This window comes from Panthera uncia (genome assembly GCF_023721935.1).
Source record: "Panthera uncia isolate 11264 chromosome D3 unlocalized genomic scaffold, Puncia_PCG_1.0 HiC_scaffold_8, whole genome shotgun sequence".
Taxonomy (NCBI): domain Eukaryota; kingdom Metazoa; phylum Chordata; class Mammalia; order Carnivora; family Felidae; genus Panthera; species Panthera uncia.
In genome coordinates, this window is record NW_026057586.1 from 39,256,136 (window position 1) to 39,281,379 (window position 25,244).

The 25,244-nt window shown below is 35.0% G+C and overlaps 1 protein-coding gene across 3 annotated transcripts in view; it reads left to right on the top strand.

Moving 5' to 3' along the window:
- CCDC178 (coiled-coil domain containing 178) overlaps positions 1 to 25,244 on the top strand; it is a 436,068-nt gene that overhangs the window by 387,066 nt on the left and 23,758 nt on the right. For all 3 annotated transcript variants that reach the window (XM_049620227.1, XM_049620228.1, XM_049620229.1), the window contains one exon: positions 4,724 to 4,858. In XM_049620227.1, coding sequence (XP_049476184.1) covers positions 4,724 to 4,858 — 135 coding nt within the window. The remainder of the gene's footprint in view (positions 1 to 4,723; positions 4,859 to 25,244) is intronic.

Genomic DNA, 25,244 nt, shown 5'->3' on the forward strand with positions numbered 1-25,244 from the left:
TATATATAATATATATAATATATATATTATATATTATATTATATATATTATATATATTATATGTTATAATATATGTATTATATTTAGTATTAAGGCCAGATTTATGTGATATATAGGCGTTGCTAGTTTTCGTGAATTTATATAAGTCATCAAATAACTTGGGTTAAAAGCAGAATCCATATAATTTTGTATAACATAGGAAAATGGAGAATCTTTCATTCTTGCAAGTGACAACTTTACTCTATTTTACTATCAGAGAATATCAAGCTTTAAATTTAATAAATATCATAGAAGACTAATAAAATATAATCAGAAGGAATTTTTACCAAATGTATAAATGTATATTGTATACAAATGGACATTGTATGCAATGCTGACATTGACACCAGCTCTTTGTATCTGAAATACCACGTCATTGGTTTTGGACATTGGACATTGATTTTTTTTTTTTTCATTCTGAATAGCTACATAGTGATCATTATCTCAAAAGAAATATCAATGAATTCTGTCTTTGGGCTTCCTTCAGCAAAGAACTCACAAAGCAAGTACTGGAGCCCAACTTACCAAATCTACTACAAATTCAAACTGTCCACAAACCATTGTTAGAAAACTACATTCCTAAAAATGAACTATTGGAACTTTATCATGATCAAAAGCTTCTGCACTGCAAAGGAAACAATCAACAAAACTAAAAGGCAACTGACAGAATGAGAGAAGATATTTGCAAAGGACATATCGGATAACAGGCTAGTATCTAAAATCTATAAAGAACTCATCAAACTGCACACCTGAAAAACAAATAATCCAGTGAAGAAATGGGCAGAAGACATGAATAGACACTTTTCCAAAGAAGACATCCAGGTGGCCGACAGACACATGAAGAGATGCTCAACGTCACTCCTCATCAGGGAAATACAAGTCAAAACTGCAGTGAGATATCACCTCATGCCAGTCAGAGAGGCTAAAATGAACAAATCAGGAGACTATAGATGCTGGTGAGGATGTGGAGAAACGGGAACCCTCTTGCACTGCTGGTGGGAATGCAAACTGGTGCAGCCGCTCTGGAAAACAGTGAGAAGATTCCTCAAAAAATTAAAAATAGAACTACCCTATGGCCCAGCAATAGCACTGCTAGGAATCTACCCAAAGGAGACAGGAGTGCTGATGCATAGGGGCACTTATATCCCAAGGTTTATAGCAGCACTTTCAACAATAGCCAAACTATGGAAAGCACCTAAATGTCCATCAAGTGATGAATGGGTAAAGAAGATGTGGTTTATATATACAATGGAATAGTACTTGGTAATGAGAAAGAATGAAATCTAGCCATTTGCAGAATAGAAACCCATTTGACAATAAATTATATTTAAAATAAATAAATAAGCTGGGGATAAAAAAAGAAAGAAAACTACATTCCTTTTTGCCATTTAAACTTTTTTTTTCAAGTTAATTTTTTATTTTGAGAGAGAGAGAGAGAGAAAGCACCCGTGCGCCAGCATGGGAGGGGCAGAGAGAGAGAATTACAAGCAGGCTCCATGCTGTCAGCGCAGAGCCCAATGTGGGGCTCAGTCCCACAAACCATGAGATCATGACCTGAGCTGAAATCAAGAGTCAGACTCGAAACTGACTGAGCCACCCAGGCGCCCCCTTTTTTGCCATTTTAAATGTCTCAGAGTACACACCAACTGTTCCCTGACTCAGCTTTCCTGATGCCATTGAATATCCTTTCTCTTTGTATACAAAACTGAGGGCACTGAAGTTGAGTATCTTTTTTTTCAAAATGACTCTTTTCCTGTTCCAGTGTGCTCCTTCTGAGTTTGCTATGAGAATATATACATTCTTTTCCAAAATTTTTGTAGTATGCACTTGGGGCTAAGCAGCAGCCTAGTTACTCTGTCAATGGTTCTAAATTCCATTCTTCTAAGTGCATGGCAAGTCCTTACTGTGCCGTTGCTATAACCCCTTCCAGTGTGTCTGTGTCCCTTACCATTTTGTCTGTTTGTTTGTTTGTTTGTTTGTTTCTCTACCACTTCCTCTCTCATTCCACTTCATCTTCCCTAAAATATGAAGGAGAAGGAAGGAATATAATCATATCAGGAATAAATGATTACATTCCAAGGATATAATCATTGAAGACTTTCATTACAGAAACAAGGTTGATTGAAGGTGGAGATGTCAGAAACCATTCCAGTTCCTTTGGGTTTCCAACCTCAGTTGTGTCTACCCAAAGTACTTTTCCACTCACAACTTACTTCTCTCTCTTTCATTTTCCTTTTACCTATTTTTGTGTCTCTTATGTTTACTTTGTTTATTTTTCTCTTCTCTCATTAACCAGTAAGTTCGTGAAAGTCTTTCTTCTTTGCTTCACCACTAAAATTTTACCAGTTCATTTTATTGAGTTAATTTCAATATTTATTGAGTGATAACTCTCTACTGACATCTTATAAGTGGGCTTTCATCATAACCATTTTCTTAAAATAGTTGTCAGCATAGTCAAGTCTTATATTAAATCAAGTGTCATTTCCAGCATCTTAAATATTTCTCCATATATATTATTGTTGATCATCTCATTTTCTTTAGTGTGGATATGTGTGTGTATATATGTGACGATTACTGGATGCTGATTCTCTCTTTGTAAGAATTCCTTCAGTTTTTATTCTGTCCCAGTTCTTTTTTCAGAGGCCTATTAGCTATAAATTAAAAACAAACAAACAAACAAACAAACAAAAACACTCTTGAGATATTACTCTTTCTTAGTTGATACTTAAGGAACTTCTCAGATTAAGTAGTTTAGCATTTGTATATGGACTAATTTAAGACCTTTGTGGCTACCTCAAGCCAAAATTCAGAAAACTGAATAAAATAGATTTAATGTATACAGTTGTTCTCTTCATTTACGATGTGGATATGGGAAACATTACCATTCCGTTCACTTTGGTTAATGAGTTCCCACTTGTAAAATCTTTCACATGTTGAGAACTCCCACTTGTAAAAAAAATTACCTTCAGTTTGAAGAATTCCTCTAAAATCTATCTTCCTCTTATTTGCCTTTTGTCATATTTGCAGATACCATAGTAATGGTAATCCACAGACTAAAGTGTCTTTAATGTCTTAGTGAGTACATTAAGATACAGCATACGCTGCCCCAATGGCTGTCAAAGTTGGCAGAAAAATTATTTTAATATTATATTAAAATTATTAAATATTACAGAAAACCATTTAATATTGACAGATTTTCTCTTCAAAAAGTGATGTTAATCTTTAATTCAATAGCATAAATTATGTGAACTGCCCTTAATGTAATTCCAGGAGTAATGTATTTCGGCACTTAACAAGCTGAAAATTCTATAGTTTTCAAGGTTATGTTTTCATCACAAGTTGATCAGTTAACAAAGAATAGTGGTTTTTTATTCTGTGTACCTGCATAAATACCTGTGTGTTGCTTAATACAGTGCATAATGAAGGTAATGATTATAGCCAATTCACATGCAACACCAGGTGATTATGTTAAAAATTGTTTTTAAGTAAACTGTTTTATTGAAATATGCTTCCAGAAGAGTTCACAAGCCCTCCATGCACAGTCTGATGAAATTTTGCAAGCATCCCTAACATGTAACCAGTATGCAGATCAATAAATAAAACATAAAATAACCATAATTTGTGACATGTTTTTATTCTGTCGTGAAGAAATGTTTGATACGAAATTTGTGGTGTTTATTTTTTCACCCTGAAAAATACACTAAAAGAAATCAACATAAACAATTATCCACATAACCAAAAAAAAAAGAGGTTTCAATGACAATATATTAAAGTGTTTTTAATATGGTTTTTATCATTTATTTTTATGAACTTTATTTCTTTGAAAATAACCTTATTGTAGCAATTCTATGTAGTGTGGTTATGTTAACTGTTGAGGGACAAATGTTCATTGTCTTGGTAAAACTTCTACTGTGTTAGTTGTTGTTGTTTGGTTTTATATTAAACTTCCAAAAAGTATAGGATGCCTCATAGGAGAAATCTTTTCCTGTGTAAATTCTGTGTTGTATTAAACGTGTCACCTCTAACCACTGTGTCCACTGTACTTTAGTGCAGTGAGATGTTTCCATGCCACATAGTCAGAGGGAGGCAGATTAATAGGGAGTTCTAGCTGGAAATTTCTTCCCTGTTATTGTTCTCCCTCAGCAGTTGATGGCTAAGTTAATTCTCTTTAGTTTTGTCATGCTCTACAGCACACATTGCCAAGCAATGGTGAGCTTTATGCGGAAAAAAAAAGAAGCAATGGTGTCCATCAAAGTCCTAAAGTTGCATTTTTAAACTTTGGCCCGACCTGATGTGCCATTCAAAAAAGCTTCAAAAGATTATTTTTTTAAAGAAAGGTTCAATATGTCCCGAGGCTATCGGTTTTGAGTTAAACTGGGTGAAGTAGAAATATTTTACTCATCAGCTTTGCAGTCACAGAGTTTGCCTCAGCTAGAACAAAACTGCTGAGGCATTTAGAGAAAATTAACCCCCCATCCTGGCGGCCAGATGTGACTGGTTTCTGATGAATGCACATGAGTGGGCTGAAAAATCAGGAGACTGTGAAATTCCTGTCAGGTCCGTACAGTGCAGAATGGGCTATTGACTGCTTTCTATATTTCCCTCCATCATTCTTCTTGAACACTGCCATTAATTTCCTCTCCTACTCTGACTTGTGTTTTTGCCCCCTCCCTCTTCCCTTTAGCTCTGTCAGCTGCAAAGAAGGATACACAAGGTGTGGCAGAATCACTTCAAACTGGTGGTCCTCTGCGGCCAGATGAGGCTGGCCAAGTTCCAGACAGACTCTCAAGAGAGTATTCAGAAAATATTAGCTGTGCAGGTAGGTGATTGCAGGGAAGTAGGAAAGATCATTCTGATCTAGATTGAAAAGCAAATGATGGGTAGTGTGATGAAGCATTAAAACCATATCCCATCAGAGTTTTATAAATTTTTAACCTCTTTAATAAACTGGAATTGCATGAAGGATGAATTCAGTAAGTTAGCATATATACCATGCATACTTTGGGGGAAAAGGGAGATTGAGCTTATTTTTCACAAACCTCAAAACAGATTTTTTATAAATATATTTGGTGTAAATATATATTTTCAAATCTTCAGGCTTTGCAGATGCCATTCAGCTGTTTAAGAGATACCGTCAACAGTTGCCTTGTGTTGCTTTTGTGTGAAACCTCCTTCAGTGAAAAGGACACTTATGTTTATTTTATTTAACTGTTTGCTTTCCCCTTCCATTTTGAAAGAGGCCCGTCCTCTTCAGATTTGGAGATAACTGTCTTTGAAAAATAAGCAATTTGGGATTAGAATGTAACAATGGTTCCAGATACATGTGAGATTCGACTGTTTGTAGAAATTTTGGTGGATCACTTGTCTTTATTTCAAGACTCTGATCTGTTTAGAAACCCCTATTAACTATGTGAAGGCTATTACTGGAAAATTAAATTTTTAATTCATATTTTACTATTTGAAATGTCATTATATGCATAAAAAGTGAGTTCCCAAAGGAAAACAAACACCGCCTTGTTCTAGTAAAAGAAAAAAAAAAAGTATTCTATAAAATAAAATGCACACACGCTTTAAAACCACAATTTTCATAAACTTGCAGCATAAACAATGCATGCTGAACCTAAACACACCAAGCCTTTTTCTAAATATTTTAATTGTGTGTGCATTTCATGATTCTTTTGCCACAATTGAAGAATTTTGCATAACACTTCCAAAGCTGGTGGCTTTTTTTTTTTGTCTTCTTCATTTTTACTGGTGGCTATTTTTGCTATTTTCCTCTGAGGATGTATGTGTGTGTGTGTGTGTGTGTGTGTGTGTGTGTGTGTATCCCATTCAAAGTACATATATAAGGTGGATATAGACTCTATTTGCATACATATACTGTATATAAGGATTCCACTGATAATGGATTATAACAAAAATTTAAATAATAGAAATTTAGAGTTTTGAAAGGTAGAGCTTAAACGTGTAGGTTGAATAGATATTCATATACAAACTTGAGTATAAATTACAATTGCAGTATTTCTGAAGACAGTGGCATGTGTTTTTTCTCCTTAAAAGTCTGTTGACAGTACATTAAAAATTATGGAGTGACTGTGATCTGTGATTCCCTTTTAAATATTCAAAGGTAATTTTGCATGTTCTAATTGAAATATTGAAAATGTCAGTAGAAACTTTCTGAATATTGGTAAAGTGAACTCTCAAATCATAACCTATTATAACTCCTTACTCTAAGTTTTTATTAAAATTAACCCATACATTTTTTTTTACCAAACTTGATTTTAAGTTACTTATTTTGATGGTTGTTATACAACAGTGGAAATGAAAGGTTAGAAATGATAGGTTGGTATCAGTAGGACAACTCAACTATTCTGCATTTAGAGAGACAGTGGCAAGGCTGGATTGTATATGGGGAAACTGAGGAACATAACTTAGTGCATTCTTATCTGAGGGAGATGCCTTTAATTTAGAATATTTCAACCTTGGCTCTTAATAGGAATATAAAAAATAAAATTTTCAGAATCTTGCTATAAAACTATAGAAACATGGGCAATCCTCTGAAAAACTCAAGTCCTAAACCGTCACCATGGTACACAATGACCTTCATGACCCAACCCCTGCTAACTTCCGCAGCTTCATCCCTCTCCACATTAGTTCCTTAGAGTCTATTTCAGCCACTTCAAAATTTCTCTAGTGTGAAACCTCTTGACTCCTTCTTCCTTTCCTGTGCCTAATGTCTTACCTCTTTCTGCAGTACTCTTTACTGTACCTGTTAAAGAACACCTGATTCAAATCAAACATCTCATCTACAAAATCCTTTCTGAGCACTTCCCCCACCTTCTTCTTCTTTGACCTCTTACTGTATTCTGTACGTATCACCAAACCACAGTTTATTCCTACTGCTGTGCTTTTCTTCCTAGAAGATTCTAAGCTCCTTTAGAGCTTTACACCATCAGTGAAATTAGTTCAATTCTTGCTCAGTTGTTTTTTAGTGTGTATGATAGCAAGCCATTGAGGTTTTCTGAAAGTATCCCATGGCTATCTTGTTTTCACTCATTATATCAAAAATCTTTAAATTGGAACATGATAGAGTGATTTAATATGTTTGTAGAGTGAGTCTGCTGGTGTCAGTCTCTACGGTTTGAGTCAACATGGCTAAAATTGCTTAACAAACCAGAGGCTATTGCCCTCTGTTTTCATATGATTTAGTAGCATGTCAATACTAGGAAACCTAACATTTTATATTTCGAAGGTAGTATTAACATGATGCCATAAGATATTAGTAAATTATTTGATGAGAAAATCATCTGATGAATCTTTTGAAAAGTAAACTATATATAACTGATATTGAGCAAAAGCAATTCAAAATAGCGATGCATAAAAAAGAAACTTTGTTTCACCCTTGGGCTTGGAACAATTACTTGCAGGACTATCAGAAAAAAAAAAAAGCATAATTGGTAAATCTGCAGATGGCAGAAAACCAGGTGGGCCAGATAAGCTTTTGAATAACAGTGATCAAGCAGAAACCAGAAAGATGAACTATAACTGAAATAAAGAATTTGCGTATTTGACATCAAAGCCATTTATTAAATATATATAAATATTTATACATATATATATATGGATTTTAGTTGACTGCAATTTTAATATGATCCAAAGTGAGCTATTACAGTCTTAAGACCAATGCCATGTTCCAACTCTGACAAGCATATGAGACTTATTGAATCTGATAGTGTAGGGCATATTTTATAGTCCTAACCTCATATCTAAGCCCATTTAAAGTACTATTATTGCATTATTTTTCTCTTTTTACTTTTGATTTATTTAATATAGTGATATTTAATACCTCTTTGGTATCTCATTTGGAAAAAAGACTGGAGATTAACTCATTATTTAAATGAGAATATGATGTGGCAACAGAATGTTCATGTGATCTTAGACTTCATAGGCACAAATGTTTTGTCTTGTTAAAGGAGATGATAGTTCCATTGCCTTTTTCCAAAAGTTGAGTATATCTGCAGTATTTTATACAGGTTTGGGAACTATAGTTTAAGGGCCATATTGATACACTAGAGAGCAGCGATCTAATAAAAATCAGGGAGAAGGAAAAATATACAAATTTAGAATGTTTAATTATAAAAGGAAAAGACCTTAGAAAGACAAACATTTAAAGGATTACGTGAACATTGGCACATATATATTTTGTTGACCTCCAGAGGGCAGTACTTGGACCCATAGTGGAACAGGTTGGATGGTGAGTTTGAGCTCAAGAGCAATACACTCTTCAGAAGTATTTTTGTCCAAGCATGCACTGCTGGTGCTCCAGCAAAAGCAGCGCAGTGATTGAGAGAGAGCAAACTGGCCAAGAGTCAGCCCAGAGAGCACCTCCTCAGGCTGTACTCCTGGAATGTTCACCTGACCTTCTTGCACAAACCTTTGTGTGTGGTCTGTATCCCTTCACCCACTAGAATGAGCCTTCTCCATTGAAAAGCATGTCTGGTTTGTTCATCTTTATCCTCTTAGCACCAACAATAGTTCTTGAAACATAATGACTCAAAATATTTGTTGAGTGAGTTGATTATTATGTGGTTTATTATGTGGTGAAGTGGTTTATTAAGATTCAATGTGATAACCTTAAAGGTTCTTTCAAGCTTTAGGTGCCTAGAACTCTGTATAGTAATAAACAAAAGCATTCTCTGGGTACTTTGCCAAGAATTTTGATGACACAGAAGTAAGGTGTTTAATCATTTCAGACATGTGCATGTGCATGTGCATGGACACACACAAACAAAATACATATAGGGACAGACCAATTTCTTATTTTTGGACGAGAACTTTGCAAATTTTAAAAATCCAGAAAAAAAGTAACAGGATAAAAATCTAAATTCACTTGGTTAGAGGCTGGGAAGATGGTGGAGTGGGAGGACCCCTAAGCTCGCCTTTTCCCACAGAGACAACTAGATAACACTCACATCAGCTTGAATAACTCAGAAAGTGACCTGAAGTCTGGCAGAAAAAACTCCACAACTAAAATTAGGGACGAGGCCACACTGAAGAAGGTAGGAGGGGTGAAGACGAGGTTTGGGAGTAAAACAGACCAGACCGTGGCTGCCAGCAGTGGGGAGGGTGCAGAGAAGGCCGAAACACAGACTATCACACCAGACAGCCCTCAAGGGAAGAGGAAACCCCATAATTGGCTTTGAAAGCAAGAGGGACCAAATCTCATGAGTTTTTACAGTTACCAGGACTTAAAACCTGGGATTTTAAAAATCAGGGGGCTCAGCTCTGTGAGAGCCTGGAGGCCATTAGGAAGGGGAGTCCCCATCCTTAAGGAGACAATCCAACAAAAGCCAGTAGAGATACAGCATGGAAGCAGCGGTTTGGAAAATACCAGGGACATACAGAAGGGAGAATTATTTACTCATTTTAGAGCATGACCAGAGAGGCAATGATCAAGGGAAGACCTCTCCAGCAAGAAAGAAGCTAGAAGGTGCTATTTACCTCCCCTGCCCCCAATAATAAGCACAGGGCCACCTGTGGGGACCAGCATGACACCTACACTTGGCACTTGCTAACTAATTAGCTTACACCAAGCCCCATCCCCGCACTTCTGTGGATTCACCTTTCCAGTCACTCTTGCCTCAGTCCCAGCCTTGCAGGCCCCCTCCCCCAGAAGACCAGCACAAATCCCACCAATACATCATCTCCCAACTTGACCATTTTGTGGAACCTCAATTGAGGCAGCCACAGTAGCAGTGGCAGCAGCAGTGGATCTCATTTCATAAGCAGACTAGCACATGCTTTTTAAAAATGCGCCCTACCTGGCCAGGGACCCAACATTGCACACAACAGCAAAGAGAATCTGTAAATGGCTAGACTGAAGGAAAAAGTGGCTAGGACACAACAGCAGGGCACATGCAACTCACATAGGAGACCCAAAGTGCCAGGTCCTAGGGAACAAGGGACATTGCACTACAGGACTCTATAGGCTGTCTTCTTCATAAAGCCATTACATTCAAGAGCAGGAGATGTAGCTGACTTTCCAAACACAAAGAAACAGACACGGAGAGAAAGGCCAAATAAAGAGACAAAGGAGTATGTCGCAAATGAAAGGACAATACAAAACCACATCAAGAGAACAAAGCAAAATGGAGGTAAGTAATATGCCAGATAGAGAATATAAAATAATGATCATAAAGATATTCACTGGACTTGAGAAAGAGTGGAGGACATTAGTGAGACCCTTAACAAAGAGATTTCAAAAAAAAATTAGAGGTGAAGAACACAACAAAAGAAATTAAAAATATACTTGATGGAATAAATTGCAGGCTAGAGTAAGCAGGGGAACAAATTAATGACCTGGAAGACAGAGGAATGGAAAGTAATCAAGCTGAGCAAATGAGAGAAAAAAGAATTATGCAAAATAAGAATAGACTTAGGGAACTTCATGACTCCATTAAGTGTTAACAACATTCACATTATAGGGATCCTAGAAGAAGACAGAGAAAGGGGGCAGAAAATGTATGGGTTAAATAATAGGTGAAAACAGGGGAAGGAAACAGATATCCAAATCCAAAAGGCACAGAGATCCCCCAATAGAATCAACCAAGGAGATCCATACCAAGACACATGGTAATTAAAATGGCAAAAAAGTAGTGATAAAAAAATTTTAAAGCAGCAAGAAAAAAGCAGAGTTATAACGAAGGAAACCCCATAAGGCTATCAGCAGATTTTTCAGCAGAAACTTTGCAGGCCAGAAGGGAGTGCCATGATTTTTTCAAATTGCTAAAAAGGAAAATCTGCAGCCAAGAATAGTCTATCCAGTAAGGCAACCATTCAGAAGAGAATGAGAGACAGAGTTTCTAACACAAACAAAAACTAAAGTTGTTATAACCACTAAACCAGCCCTACAAGAAATATTAAAGAGGACTCTTTGAATGGAAAGCAAAGTCCATAAGTAAGAGGATAAAAAGTTGAATGCACAGAAGCATTAAAAATAAGTGTATCTGTAAAAAATCAGTCAAGGAATTCACAAATAAAAGGATGTAAAATATCACACCATATGCCTAAAACGTTGGGGGGGGGGGAGTAAAGAATGAGTTCAAACTTAAGCACCCATCTTAATATAACCACTTAATATAGACTGCTATATACAGTAGATGTTACATACAAACTTAATGGTAATCACAAATCAAAAACCAGTAATAGATATGCAGAGAAGACAGTGGAATCCAAGTATATCACTAAAGAAGGCCAACAAACCATGAAAGAGAGCAAGAGAAAAAAAGATCAGAGGAAAACCACAAAAACAACCAAAATCAAGTAACAAAATGGCAATAAAAACAAATCTATCAGTAGTTGCTTTGAATGTAAATGGCCTAAATGCTCCAATCAAAAGACATAGGGTGACAGAGTGGATAAAAAAAAAAAAAACAAGACCCCTCTATATACTGCCCCAAGAGACTCATTTCAGACATAAAGACACATGCAGATTGAAACTGAGGGGATGGAAAAACATTAATCATGCAAATGCGTCAAAAGAAAGCTGGGAGTAGCAATACTTATATCAGACTAAATTTTAAAACAAAGAGTGTAATAAGAGACAAAGAAGGGCACTGTATAATAATAAAAGGGAAAATCCAACAAGATGATATAACAATCGTAAATTTTTATGCACCCAATATGAAGGCACCCAAATATATAAGACAGTTAATAACAAACGTAAAGGAACTAATCAATAGTAATACAATAATAGTAGGGGACTTTAACACCTCACTTACACCAACGGACAGATCATCCAAACAGAAAAATCAGCAAGGAAACAGTAGCTTTGAATGGCACACTGAACCAGATGGACTTAACAGATATATTCAGAAGATTCCATTCTAAAACAGCAGAATACGCATTCTTTTCAAGTGCCTATGGAACATTCTCCAGAATAGACCATATATTAGGCCACAAAACAACTCTAAACAAATTCAAAAAGATCTAAGTCATACCATGTATCTTTCGGACCACAGCACTATGAAACTAGAAATCACAGGAAAACAAACTTGAAAAGAACACCTATATGTGAAGGCTATATAACTTGCTACTGAACAATGAATGGATCAATCAAGAAATTAAAGAAAAAATTAAAAATTACATGGGTAGGGGGGTGGTGCCGCTTGTGTGGCTCAGTCAGTTGGGCATCTGATTTCAGCTCAGGTCATGATCTCACAGTTCACAAGTTTGAGCCCTGCATCGGGCTCTGTGCTGACAGCTCAGAGCCTGAAGCCTGCTTCAGATTCTGTGTCTCCCTCTCTCTGCCCCTCCCTGCGCGCGCTCTCTCTCTCTCTCTCAAAAATAAATAAGACATTAAAAAATTTAAAATTACATGGAAACAAATGAAAATGAAAACATAACTGCTCAAAATCTTTGGAGTTTTTGCAGCAAAAATAGTTCTAAGAGGGAAGTTCATGCAATATAGGGCTACCTCAAGAAACAAGAAAAATATCAAACAAACAACATAAACTTACATCTAAAGGAGCTAGAAAAAGAAAAACAAAGAAAACCTAAGACCAGCAGAAGGAAGGAATAATAAAGATTAAAGCAGAAATAAATGATATAGAAACAAAAAGCAATAGAAATCAGCAGTGAAATCAGGATGCTGGTTCTTTTAAAAGATCAACAAAATTGATGAACCCCTAACCAGACTCCTCAAAAAAAGGAGAGAAAGAAAGAGATGATTCAAATAAGCAACATCACAAGTGAAAGAGGGGAAATAACCGCCAATATCACAGAAATACAAACAATTGTAAGAGAATACTATGAAAAATTATGTGCCAACAAATTGGACAACTTAGAAGAAATGGATAAATTCCTAGAAGCATATAACCTACCAAAACTGAATTAGGAAGAAATAGAAAATAGCAATGAAATAGAACCAGTAATCAAAAAATTCCCAAAAACCAAAAGTTCAGGACCAGATGGCTCCACAGGTAAATTCTACCAAATAATTAAAGAAGAGTTAATACTTATTTTTCCCAAACTATTCCAAAAATCACAAGATGGAGAACTTTCAGATGTATTCTATGGATTCTGTGAGGCCAGTATTACCCACAGCCAGATAAAGACTCCGCGCGCATGTGCGCGCACACACACACACACACACACATACACACAAATGGAAAAACATTCCATGCTCATGGATTAAAAGAACAAATATTGTTAAAATGTCTATACTGCCCAAAGCAATCTACATATTTAATGTAATCCCTATCAAAATACCACCAACATTTCTCACAGAACTAGAACAAGCAATCCTAAAATTTGTATGGAACCACAAAAGACCCCGAATTGCCAAAGCAATCTTAAAAGAGAAAAAAACTGGAGGCATCGTAATTTCAGTCCTCAAGTTGTATTACAAAGCTACAGTGATCAAAAGTGTATGGTACTGGCACAAAAATAGACACATAGATCAATAGAACAGAATAGAAACCCAGGGGAAAAAATAATTATATGGTCAAAGGAGAAAAGAATATCCAATAGGAAAAAGACAGCCTCTTCAAGTGTTGTTGGGAGAACTGGACAGCTACATGAAAAAGAATGAAACTGGAGCACGTTCTTACACCATTCACACAAAAATATACTCAAAATGGATTAAAGGCTTAAGACCTGAAACCGTAAAAATTCCAGAAGTGAGCACAAGCAGTAAGGTCTCTGACATCAGCCATAGCAACATTTTTCTTTTTTTTTTTTTTTTTTTTTTTTTTTTTTTTTTTTTTTTTTTTTTAATTTATTTTTGTGACAGAGAGAGACATAGCATGAACGGGGGAGGGGCAGAGAGAGAGGGAGACACAGAATCGGAAACAGGCTCCAGGCTCCGAGCCATCAGCCCAGAGCCTGACGCGGGGCTCGAACTCACGGACCGTGAGATCGTGACCTGGCTGAAGTCGGACGCTTAACCGACTGCGCCACCCAGGCGCCCCGATAGCAACATTTTTCTAGATGCGTCTCCTGAGGCAAGGGAAACAAAAGCAAAAATAAGCTATTGAGACTATTACATCAAAATAAAAAGCTTCTGCACAGCAAAGAAACAATAAAAGTAAAAGGCAACCTATTTAATGGAAGGAGATATTTGTAAATGACATATGCGATGGGCTAGTATGCAAAATATATAAAGACATGATATAACTCAACACCCAAAAAACAAATAATCCAATTTAAAAATGGGTAGAAGACATGAGCACACATTTCTCCAAAGAAGACATACAGATGGCCAACAGACACATCAAAATATACTCAACATTGGGGCATCTGGGTGGCTCGTCGGTTAAGTGTCCGACTCTTGATTTCTTCTCAGGTCATGAGCTCACAGTTTCATGATTTTGAGACCCGTATCGGGCTCTGTGCTGGCAGTGCAGAGTCTGCTTGGGATTCTTTCGCTCTCTCTGCCCCTCCCCCACTCGCGCTGTCTCTGTCAATAAATAAATAAATAAATCCTTAAATAAAAAAGATGCTCAACATCACTCATCATCAGGGAAATGCAAATCTAAACTACAATGAGATATCACCTTACACCTGTCAGGATGGCTAAAATCAAAAAGACAAGAAACAACAAGTGTTGGTGAGGATGTGGAGAAAAAAATAACTCTCTGACACTGTTGGTGGGAATGCAAACTGGTGCGACCACTATGAAAAACAGCATGGAGGTTACTCAAAAATTAAAAATAGAACTACCCTACAACCCAGTAATCACACTACTGGTTATTTACCCCCAAAATGCAAAAATGTTAATTCAAAGAGATACATGCACTCCTATGTTTATTGAAGAATTTTTACAATAGACAAACTATGGAAACAGCCCAGGTATTCATGGTGATGGAGATTAAAGAGTACACTTACCAGGATGAGCACTAATGTATAGAATTGTTGAACCACTATATTATACACCTAAAACTAATATAACACTCTATGTTAACTATACTGGAATTAAAATTAACTTAATTTAAAAAACTCAAATCACTTAACACTGTGATATAGGAGAAAATCACTGAGCCTGTGTTATCTTTTTAAAGACAAAAGAAATTATAGAAACTTGGACTTTTAAAATATATACATTTAGAGACATTATGAGTGAGGAATAACATTAAATTACTGTGTCTTACTGGTTAACTTTAGATAGTAGTAGAAAAGGTATCCAAATATATTTTCCAGTGATTTAAGACTATCCATTAGAAGTCAAGAAGTAAAATTTGTAACTCCCAAACAACTAGAGAAAAAAAAATACCATAACATATTGAAAAATTCAAAATGCCGGAAGGAGGACAGAATTAATATAAAAATGTACACAGTAACTCCAAACACATTGGTAATCATAACTACAAATGGGTTTTTTTTTGCACCATTTAAAGTTATAGATTTAGAGATTGGTCTTAAAGCAAATCCCATCTCATATAGAAGAGATGCACCTCAGACAAGTAACTATCAAATGAATAGAATCGACAAAAAGAAAAAGGAATTCTAATTTTGTTAGGAAATCATAATTTCAAAGAGAGAGACTTTGAGGCAAAAAGGATTAAAACACTCACATGTGGATATTTCATGTTTATAACATATAACTTATTAAGACAATTCAATCATGACCTTAATGCACATGACAGCATAACTTCAGAACATACAAAGCAAAAACTGACTGAAATCCAGAGAAAAATGTAAAAATTTATAAATGCAATGGGAAATATTAGCACATTGTCTTCAAATTTTTTTGAAATACAGACACACCTCATTTTATCACACTTCACTTTATTGCACTTTGCAGATAATTATGTTTTCTGCGAATTGAAGGTTTGTGGCAACACAGCATCAAGCAAGTTGATCGGCACTGTTTTCCAGCAGCTTTTGCTCACTTTGTGTCTCTGTGTCACATTCTGATAATTCTCGCAATATTTCAGACTTTTTCATTACAGTTATATTTGTTATGTTGATCTGTGATTACCATTATATATTATACTATTATATTTATTACCATTATATATTATACTATTGTTACCATTATATATTATATATTATAATATAATATATTATATTACCATTATATATTATACTATTATAATTTTTTGCGGGTGCTACAAAAAATACATATATGTGCATATGGATAGAATATGAACTTAATCAATAAATATTGTGTGTGTCCTGACTGCTCCACTGACTGGCTGTTACCCTCTCTCTCTCCCTCTCGTCAGGCCTCCCTATTCCCTGAGACACAATAATATTGAAATTAGGCCAATTAATAATGCTATAATGCCTCTAAGTGTTCAGTTGGAAAAAAAAAAATTGTTCCATGTCTCTCACTTTAAATCAGAAGCTACAAATGATTACGCTTAGTGAGGAAGGAGTGTCAAAAGCCAAATAGGCCAAAAAGTAGGCCTCTTGTACCACATAGATAGCCAAGTTATGAATGCAAAGGAAAAGCTCTTGAAGGATATTAAAATTGCTACTCCAATGAACACGTGAATGATAATAAGGGAAAACGGCCTTATTAGAGAAAGTTTTAGGGGTCTATATAGAAGATCAAACCAGCCACAAAATTCCCTTAAACCAAAACCTAATCCAGAGCAGGGCCCTAACTCTTTTCAGTTGTATAAAAGCTGAGAGAGGTGAGAAGGCTGCAGAAGAAAAGTCTGAAGCTAGCAGAGATCGGTTCATCAAGTTTAAGGAAAGAAACTGTCTCCATAACATCAAAGTGCAAGGTGAAGCAGCAAACTACTGATGTAGAACCTGCAGCAAGTTATCCAGAAGATCTAGTAGATCATTAATGAAGATGACCACAATAAACAACAGATTTTCAATGTGGACAAAACAGCCTTCTGTTAAAAGAATATGCCATCTAGCACTTTCATAGGTAAAGAGAAGTCAGTGACTCATTTCAAAATTTTAAAGGACAAGCTGACTCTCTGCCTGTGCTCTACAAATGGAACAACAAAGCTTGGATGACACACATCTGTTTACAATATGGTTTATTGAGTATTTTCAGTAAATATTCTACTGTTGAGGTGAGACCTACTGCTCAGAAAAAAAAAATAATTCCTCTCAAAATATTACTGCTTACTGACAATACACCTGATCACCCAAGATCTCTGATACACGTGTACAAGATGAATGATGGTTTCATGCCTGCTAACATAATGATCTTTCTGCAGCCCAGGGATCAGGAGTACTTTCAACTTTCAAGTCTTATTTTTTAGGGAATACATTTTGTACTGCTATAGCTGCTATCAACAGTTTTTTCCTCTAGAGTCACCGTTCTACAAGCCATTAAAGAAGAGCATTTGTGATTCACGGGACAAGGTCAAAATATCAACATTAGTAGAAGTTTGAAAGTGATAGATTCCAAACCTCATGGTTGATCTTGAGAGGTTCAAGACTTCCGTGGAGGAAGTAATTGCAGATATGGTGGAAATAGCAATAAAACTAGAATTAGAAGTGGAGCCTGAAGATGTGACTGAATTGGTACACTTCAATGAATTGTTGAACAATTGAGCGAATGAGGAATTGCTTATGGAAGAGCAAAGAAAGTGGTTTCTTGAGGTGGCATTTGCTCCTGGTGAAAATGCTATGAAGATTGTTGAAATGACAATGAAAGATGTAGAATATTATATAAACTTAGTCGCTCAAGTAGTGGCAGAGTTTGAGAAGATGGACTCCAATTTTGAAAGAAGTTGTACTGTGGGCAAAATGCCATCAGACAGCAGCGCAGGCTACAGAGAAATTGTTCACGTTGAAGAAGAGCCAATCAATATGGCAAACTTCACTGTTGCGTTATTTTTAAAAAGTGCCACAGCCACCCCAACCTTCAGCAACCACCACTCTACAGAGTCAGCAGCCATCAACTCAAGACAAGACCCTTCACCAGCAGAGATTATGACTCACTGAAAGCTCACATGATGGTTAGCATTGTTTAGCAATGAAGTATTTTTAGCTAAGTTATGTACAGTTTTTTAGACATAGTGGTATTGCATACCTAATAAACTACAGTGTAGTGCAAAACATAACCTTTATATGCACCGGGAAACCAAAAACATTCATTTGACTTGCTTTATTTCAGCATTCGCTTTTTTGGGTTGGTCTGGAACTGCAGTATCTCCAAGTTGTGCTTGTAAAAGAAAATAAAAACGCCACACATAAAAAACTGTGAGTTTTTAAGTTGAGAAAATATGTTAATGTAATTTAATATGACAGATTAAAGGAGAAATATTACATATATAATTACTCAATATATACATAAAAACATTTGCTAGCAAGAGCAACATATACTAACTCTAATAAAAGTCACTAAATAGTTTAGAATAAAATCCTATTAACTTGATAAAATGTACTATATGATAAATTACTGGAAGCATTTTATGAAAATTAGGCCAAAAGTGAGGATTCCTTCTATCATTATTACTGTGTATCACTGCACTAAAAAGCCTTTAGCAGTACCTCAAGAAAAATAAACTAGAGGTACAGATACTATGTGGGGAAAAGACAGAACTGTCATTATTTTCTCACAGTATGATATTTCTCTTAGAAAACCAAAGAGGATCAACCGGAAAAGCATTAGAATTAATAAGACAGTTATTTTAAATGGCAACCTGAAGTATAAAGTTCTAAGAATAAACCTAACAAACTTAGCTCATCCTTTTAGCAAAGCTACAAAACACTACTAAAAAGATATAAGCAAAGACCCAAATGAAAGTAACCCTATATGTCTTCATGGATGAGAAGATTGTACATATTGGGAAGATGCCAATTTTTGAGTCTCAATATTTGAAAAATCCATAAATTCAATACAGTCATACTCAACATCCAGACAAGATTTTTCAATGAATCTTGAGTTTTCTAAATGCATTTGGAAGACAAAAATCCACAAGAATAGCTCTGACATTTAAAAAAAATTTTTTTGTTGGAGTTGGCGTCAGGATCTTATGCCACTGTGTGGGGAAACTTACCAAAAAAAGCTACATTAATTAAATTAAAACAGCGTAATATTAATGCAGGAAAAGATCTGTAGAACAGAGCAACTGGTAAACTTTTTCTTTAAAGGACCAGATAGTAAATATTTTTAGCTTTGGAAGAAAGAGTCTCTGTTGCAAGTAATCATCTCCGCATTGTACAGGAAGCAGCTTTAGAAAATAGTATATGAATGGATATAACTGTGTTCCAATAAAACTTTATTAACAAAACAGTCAGCAGGCCTGAGGATGTGCACTGAAATAGAGAATCCAAAAATGCCTCAGAAACATTTGGAATTTAGAATACAATGAGAGTAGAATTTTAAATTGTATATGATGAGCGTGAAATATCTTGCCACCTATCTGAATAATAACAGCAAATATTTGAAGAATAAAGTAAAAGTTTATACATAAGCATAATAAGCATTACATACATTACATAATAAGCATTAACAACCTATAATATCTTTTTTTAAAAATATAGAATATTAAATCGTATTGAGATAAGAAAGTCCTTCTTAAGAGAGAACACCATAAGAAAAATATTGTTAAATTGGACTAGAGAAAAATAAAAACCTTTCCATGAAAAAAAACACAATAATAAACAAACCAAACAAAAATTCTTGTTCTTATGGAACTTACATTTCAATGGGGAAAACAAGACAGTAAACAAACAAGTTAAAAATATAGTATTGCTATGTACTAAGGAGAAAAATGAGGCTTTAAGGGGTATATGAGATGGCAGGAGAGGTACTGAACTGCATTTTAGCAATTCATTTTGCTTAATTACTTGTGTAAATAGTTCAAAATAGATTAAAGAGTACAGTTATTTTTGTTTCATCTCTCTGTGTTAAATTGAAGATACAGACTTAATGGCTTTGAGTGCCCGAGTTTGAGTTTGGGGATAGGTGGGTTGGCAAGTTGGTTGCTTGCTTGTTCGGTGGTGTCATCTGGAATGTGAAATAGGTATAAACAGCACCTATCCAAGGGTTGCTACGAAAATTAGATGAGATGATGTATGCTATCAATGCACTCTGCCATGGTAAATAATTTATAACCTTAACTCATTTTCTTCTCTTTTTCCCCCCTAATGCTGTTGTAAGATGATTCTGAAAATGAAACCACTTCTTGCCAAAATTTTCCAAAGTTAATTAATCCCAGAAGCATTTATATATTCTAATCTTTTTACCTCCTGGAACTTGAAACTCTGTATCTGACATCGTTTCAAACTCATGGGAATTCGAGAAACTAGGATCACAGCACCTAAGAACCTGAGCTGATTTCTTCTATACCCCGACCTTTAGGACCGATTGTTTCCTTCTCTTTCTATGCTGAAAGTACACCATTAGAATTCTATTTTGATTGATGTGGGGAAGGAGGTAAATTTCCATAACATATTGAAACACTGATTTCACTCTGTACTTATTGAACACCAATAGAATGTAGGCAATATACATCGTGATCTTTGACCTTAAGCAAATTACAGTTAAATTGAAGAATATCAATTAACTTCAAGACACGTTTTGGGGTGTGCCTTCTATGTGCCTTCTTTGCTAGACACTGAGAGTCCAAAGGTGGAAGATATAATCTGTTTCGTCAAATAGCTTGCAATCTCAGAGGAGGAAGACACAGTATATTGTGAAAATATAAATGATGTCAAGGAGAAGGGCACTTAGCACAGCCTGTGAATGTAAGGTCCGTTTTCTTAAAAGGTTAGCTCATAACCAAAATCTTGAAAGGCGAAGGGATATCAACAAAAGATGGGCAGGAGGGTATAGAAAGAGGAAATGGCTGAAACAAAGATATGTGAGAATAAAATGGAATAGTGCAGGGATACAGGGGAAATGGCAACTGATTTTATATTATTAGGGAATAGAATGTAATACAAGGAATATCAGAAATGAAATAAAGATGTAGATATAGACAATACTAGGGAATAACTAGTTGTATGGTTGTGTGTTACCAGGTATAGATAATAAACCTTATGGCTGGGCAGTGGAGAAACCTACTTAGGCCTGAATTCCATTGTAAAATAGATGGGACTTGAAACAAGCTTCCAGGAATAAGTAACTCAATATAAATAGAGAAAGAGGGACATTGTGTGAGAAGAAGAGGGGGAAACACCTTAAAGCAGAGGAAGTATAAAGGACTTGGAAAACAGATTCCATGTTTATGGAATAGACATTGTTTCATTTTCTTTTTTTTTCTTTAACAAGGCATTTATCTTATCCTTACTAAATGCCAGACATTGTCCTCTGTGTTTTGTGAATTTTAATTCATTTAATTCTTAAAGAACCCTAGGAGGTGTTATCACAGTGTTCCCATTTTACAGAAGAGGCAACTGAAGTACATAGAGGTTACGTATTTTGCCCAGGGTCACAGAACTAATAGGAGAGACAGGATTTAACCCCAGCAATTTAGCTACTGATTACCTGCTTTTAATGACCATACTGTGGCAATTTTCTATACGTCTGTTACTGAAATTAGATTGTCTCAGAGGAAGACAGTGAAAGACAAGAGGTGAAGTAATATCTTAAACAAGGTCACAAATAACAGTCTGACTAATTTAGGTTTGGTATTCAGGGAATGCATTGAACATTCAGTAAATAATTATTGACCATTCACTTATCAAACCAAGTGCTAAAATTTTGGCATGCTCTTCTCATATTTCTGCTCATTGTATTAGCCTAGCTTAAGTTATCAGCTACCACTGGGAATTGCACTTAAACCATAAAAAGCATAAAAATAATATGTTTATTTTGATGAAAAACATGAAATGCAGATCCAAATAAACTCAAAAGAATCCCCCTAAAAGATATTTACATAAAAAAATCATACCTACGTACATTGTAGTTACCATCTGAAAGCTAAAGATAATGAAAATTAAAATTAAGATAAAATGTAAAAACATCCAGACAAAACGAAATAAAAAATTACCTCTAACATCTCATCAGAAACTATGGAGACCAGAAGACATAGAAGAATCTCTTTAAGGGGCTCCTGGGTGGCTTAATCAGTTAAGCATCTGACTCTTGATTTCAGCTCAGGTCACAATCTCACAGTTAGTGAGATCAAGCCCTGTGTCGGGCTCTGCACTGACAGCACAGAGCCTATTTGGGACTCTCTCTCCCTCTTTCTGTCCCTGCCTTGCTTGCGTGCATGCATTCTCTCTCTCTCTCTCTCTCAAAATAAATAAACTTAAAATACACATATGTGTGTGTATATATATAAAGATATATATATATATCTTTAAATTGCTGGAAAAAAATGAACTCAGAATTCTCTATCCATCAAAGAATATCAAATCTATAGGCTATACAATCATACTAAAGTTATAGTAAATATAAATGGACTAAAACTCCCAACTAAAAAACAGATAGTCGCATTAGATAAACATACAAGACTCAAATTTACCTGTCAATAAATGATACACTTTAAATATGAAGAAACTGATAGGTTAAAAGTATAAGGATAGAAAAAGACACGCCGTGCAACACCAAGCATTATACAGTTGGTGAGATTATATTAATATCAGACAAATTAAACTTAACAACTAGAACTATAACCAAGGTTCACAAGGGTCATTTCAAAGAATCAGTTTTATCAAGCACATAAATGATTCTAAATGTGTATGGATCTAATAAAAATTTCTAAATACATATAGCAAATACTGAACAAAGTTACAGTAGAAATAAAAAGATGCATAATTATAATTTGAGATTTTCGTATTCCTCTCTGTCAGGAATTAATAAAACATGCAGACAGAAAATCAATAAAAACATGGAAGAATTGAATAGACCCTATTGACATTTATAGAACATTCCATTCAACAATAACTGAATATAGTATTTTAAAGTACATATGGAACATTTCCAAATATAGACCATATCCTGGGGCATAAAACAAGTCTCAATAAATTTCAAAGAATCAAAGAATCTAAGAATCAAAGACAAAGAATATGTTGTCTTACCACAATGAAATTATTAGAAATCAATAATTAAAAGATATTTGAAAATTTTCCCAAATATTTGGAAATTAATCCACACACTTCTAACCATGTAAGTCAAGAAAGGAATTATAAGAGAAATTAGAAAGTACTTTAAACAGAATTAAAGAAGTTCATGCAGAATTAACCCCCTGTGATGGAAGTGACAATTTGAGGGACATGAAACTGAATAGTTTCCTTCAGTATAATTAGAGGGGTTCTATGGGTGGATCATGGGACTAAGGTAGAAAAGAGTACAAAACACCATCAACAAAGTGATGAGGGCCATGTCTTTGGTGAGCACCTAACTTAGTCTAGCATTTAGCGTACAGAACCTAGGATAGCACCTAGGAACCTCCTAATAAAAGATATGGAATAAATAAATAAATGAAGTTCTTCTTAACTGTTAAGGTAACCTAATATTATTCATTTCGTATGTTGACTTGGCTGCCAGATGATTGAATTGAGTGTGTTAAAGAGCTTCCCCCACTAGACTCTATAGTTCTATTCCATATTTCTCTCAAAATGGTTTCCATTAACTCTATTCACAACCTTTCACTCTTAATTCTTTGTCACATATGATACTGGTTTTCTCACTCTTTCGCCTCTCAGAATATCCAGGAGAATCTCTCTGATAATACCTGTAAGTGCCTGTGGGTAACATTGGTAACGTTGAAACACCTATCTTTCTTCCATTTAAAGATAAACAAAGATAAACATATCTAAGATATGGAAACACATTAATTTCACACATATATCAATATGGTGTAAATTTAGGAGGTTATTAAAGCATTTGTCAATATTAAATTCCATGAATTAAATTACCTTTTCTCTTTATTCTGCTCAATAACATGTTAAAACCAAAATGTAGTCCTTTTTATTTTGAAATAAAGTAAGCATATTTATGATTGGATTTATTAGAAAGATACAAATTTCTATGTATTCTGATTTTTTCCCTTAGACTTAAACAAAATAATACCCAGCATTTTTTTTTTAATTCACATTATATAGACAATACATTTTTCAAGTGGAGGAGCCATGTCAGTGGTGTGGGGGAGAGGAGTTTTTCAAAGACAGAACTTTAAGTTTGAAAATTAGTGACTAATGGAGCATATCCAGTAGGTATTTTTCATACAACTTAGCATCATCATTATATAATGATGCTGCTTTGATGTGAGATTAATACAGACACATGATTTTTCATCCAAGAGTATCAATATTATAGAACAATGAGCAGAGCAGTTATAACAAGAGGAAAACATTAGGATGAGATTTTAAAATATAAAAGAGATAAGATTTGCAGTAGCATTATTCACAAACGGTGCCAAGTCTATCATAGATGAAGAGAAAATTATGAAGATGTAGAAAGTGTCTTAGTAAACCTTAATGTGGGAACAGGATACTACAGAGTTAAGATTAAAAAAAAAAAAAACTCTCAGTATTTTTTTAATTTTATATAAAGTGTACACAAAGTGAGAACTAAAGTATGCCGTGCCGCATCTCCTATCTCATCCAACACAGTGAAAGAAATTTTACCTTTGAATATTCATTCTTGTATGGATCTGCATATATTATCATAAGGGGAAAATAATCTTGCATGTTGACCAAACCTTGAATTGAAAACTCTTCACATTCATTTCTTCTGCATCATATCCCTCAGTTGGGATATATATATATATACATCCTAAGTAATTTTGATGACTTTTCTAAAAGAACTAGATTCTATGCAAATATAGGAAGTAACTTTACCTTATATTTACAAAGCAGATTTCTTCATGCATATCTGATTTATGAATTACAACAATCCTTTATGATAGGATAGGAGCACCTATTACCCTATTTAGGGGGGTTGGTAACTGAGCTGTAGAGAAGCTGAGGGACATGTCCAAAGATTCATGACCGGCAAGTAATGAATCTTTGAACTAATACCTTGTCTATGATTTCGACTTCCGGTTCCGTCTTAACTAAAAATCAGCTTAAGATCTCTTCAAAGTGAGCCTTTATTTGAGTCAGTCTCCTGGAAAGAAGGAAAGTCACAGACCCACACAAGTAAAGTCAATCTGGGACAGTAAAGTCATGAGGAAATATTACAGGGCACTGTAATTATATTATGGAATGTATAAACCTCTGTGAGCTTACTGAATATGAACCTGCTTCAGTCATTGCCACCAGGCCCTGACTTTGTCAGATGTCTATCATTTTATAGTACACACTTGATTCTGTATCACACATTTGGAGATAGC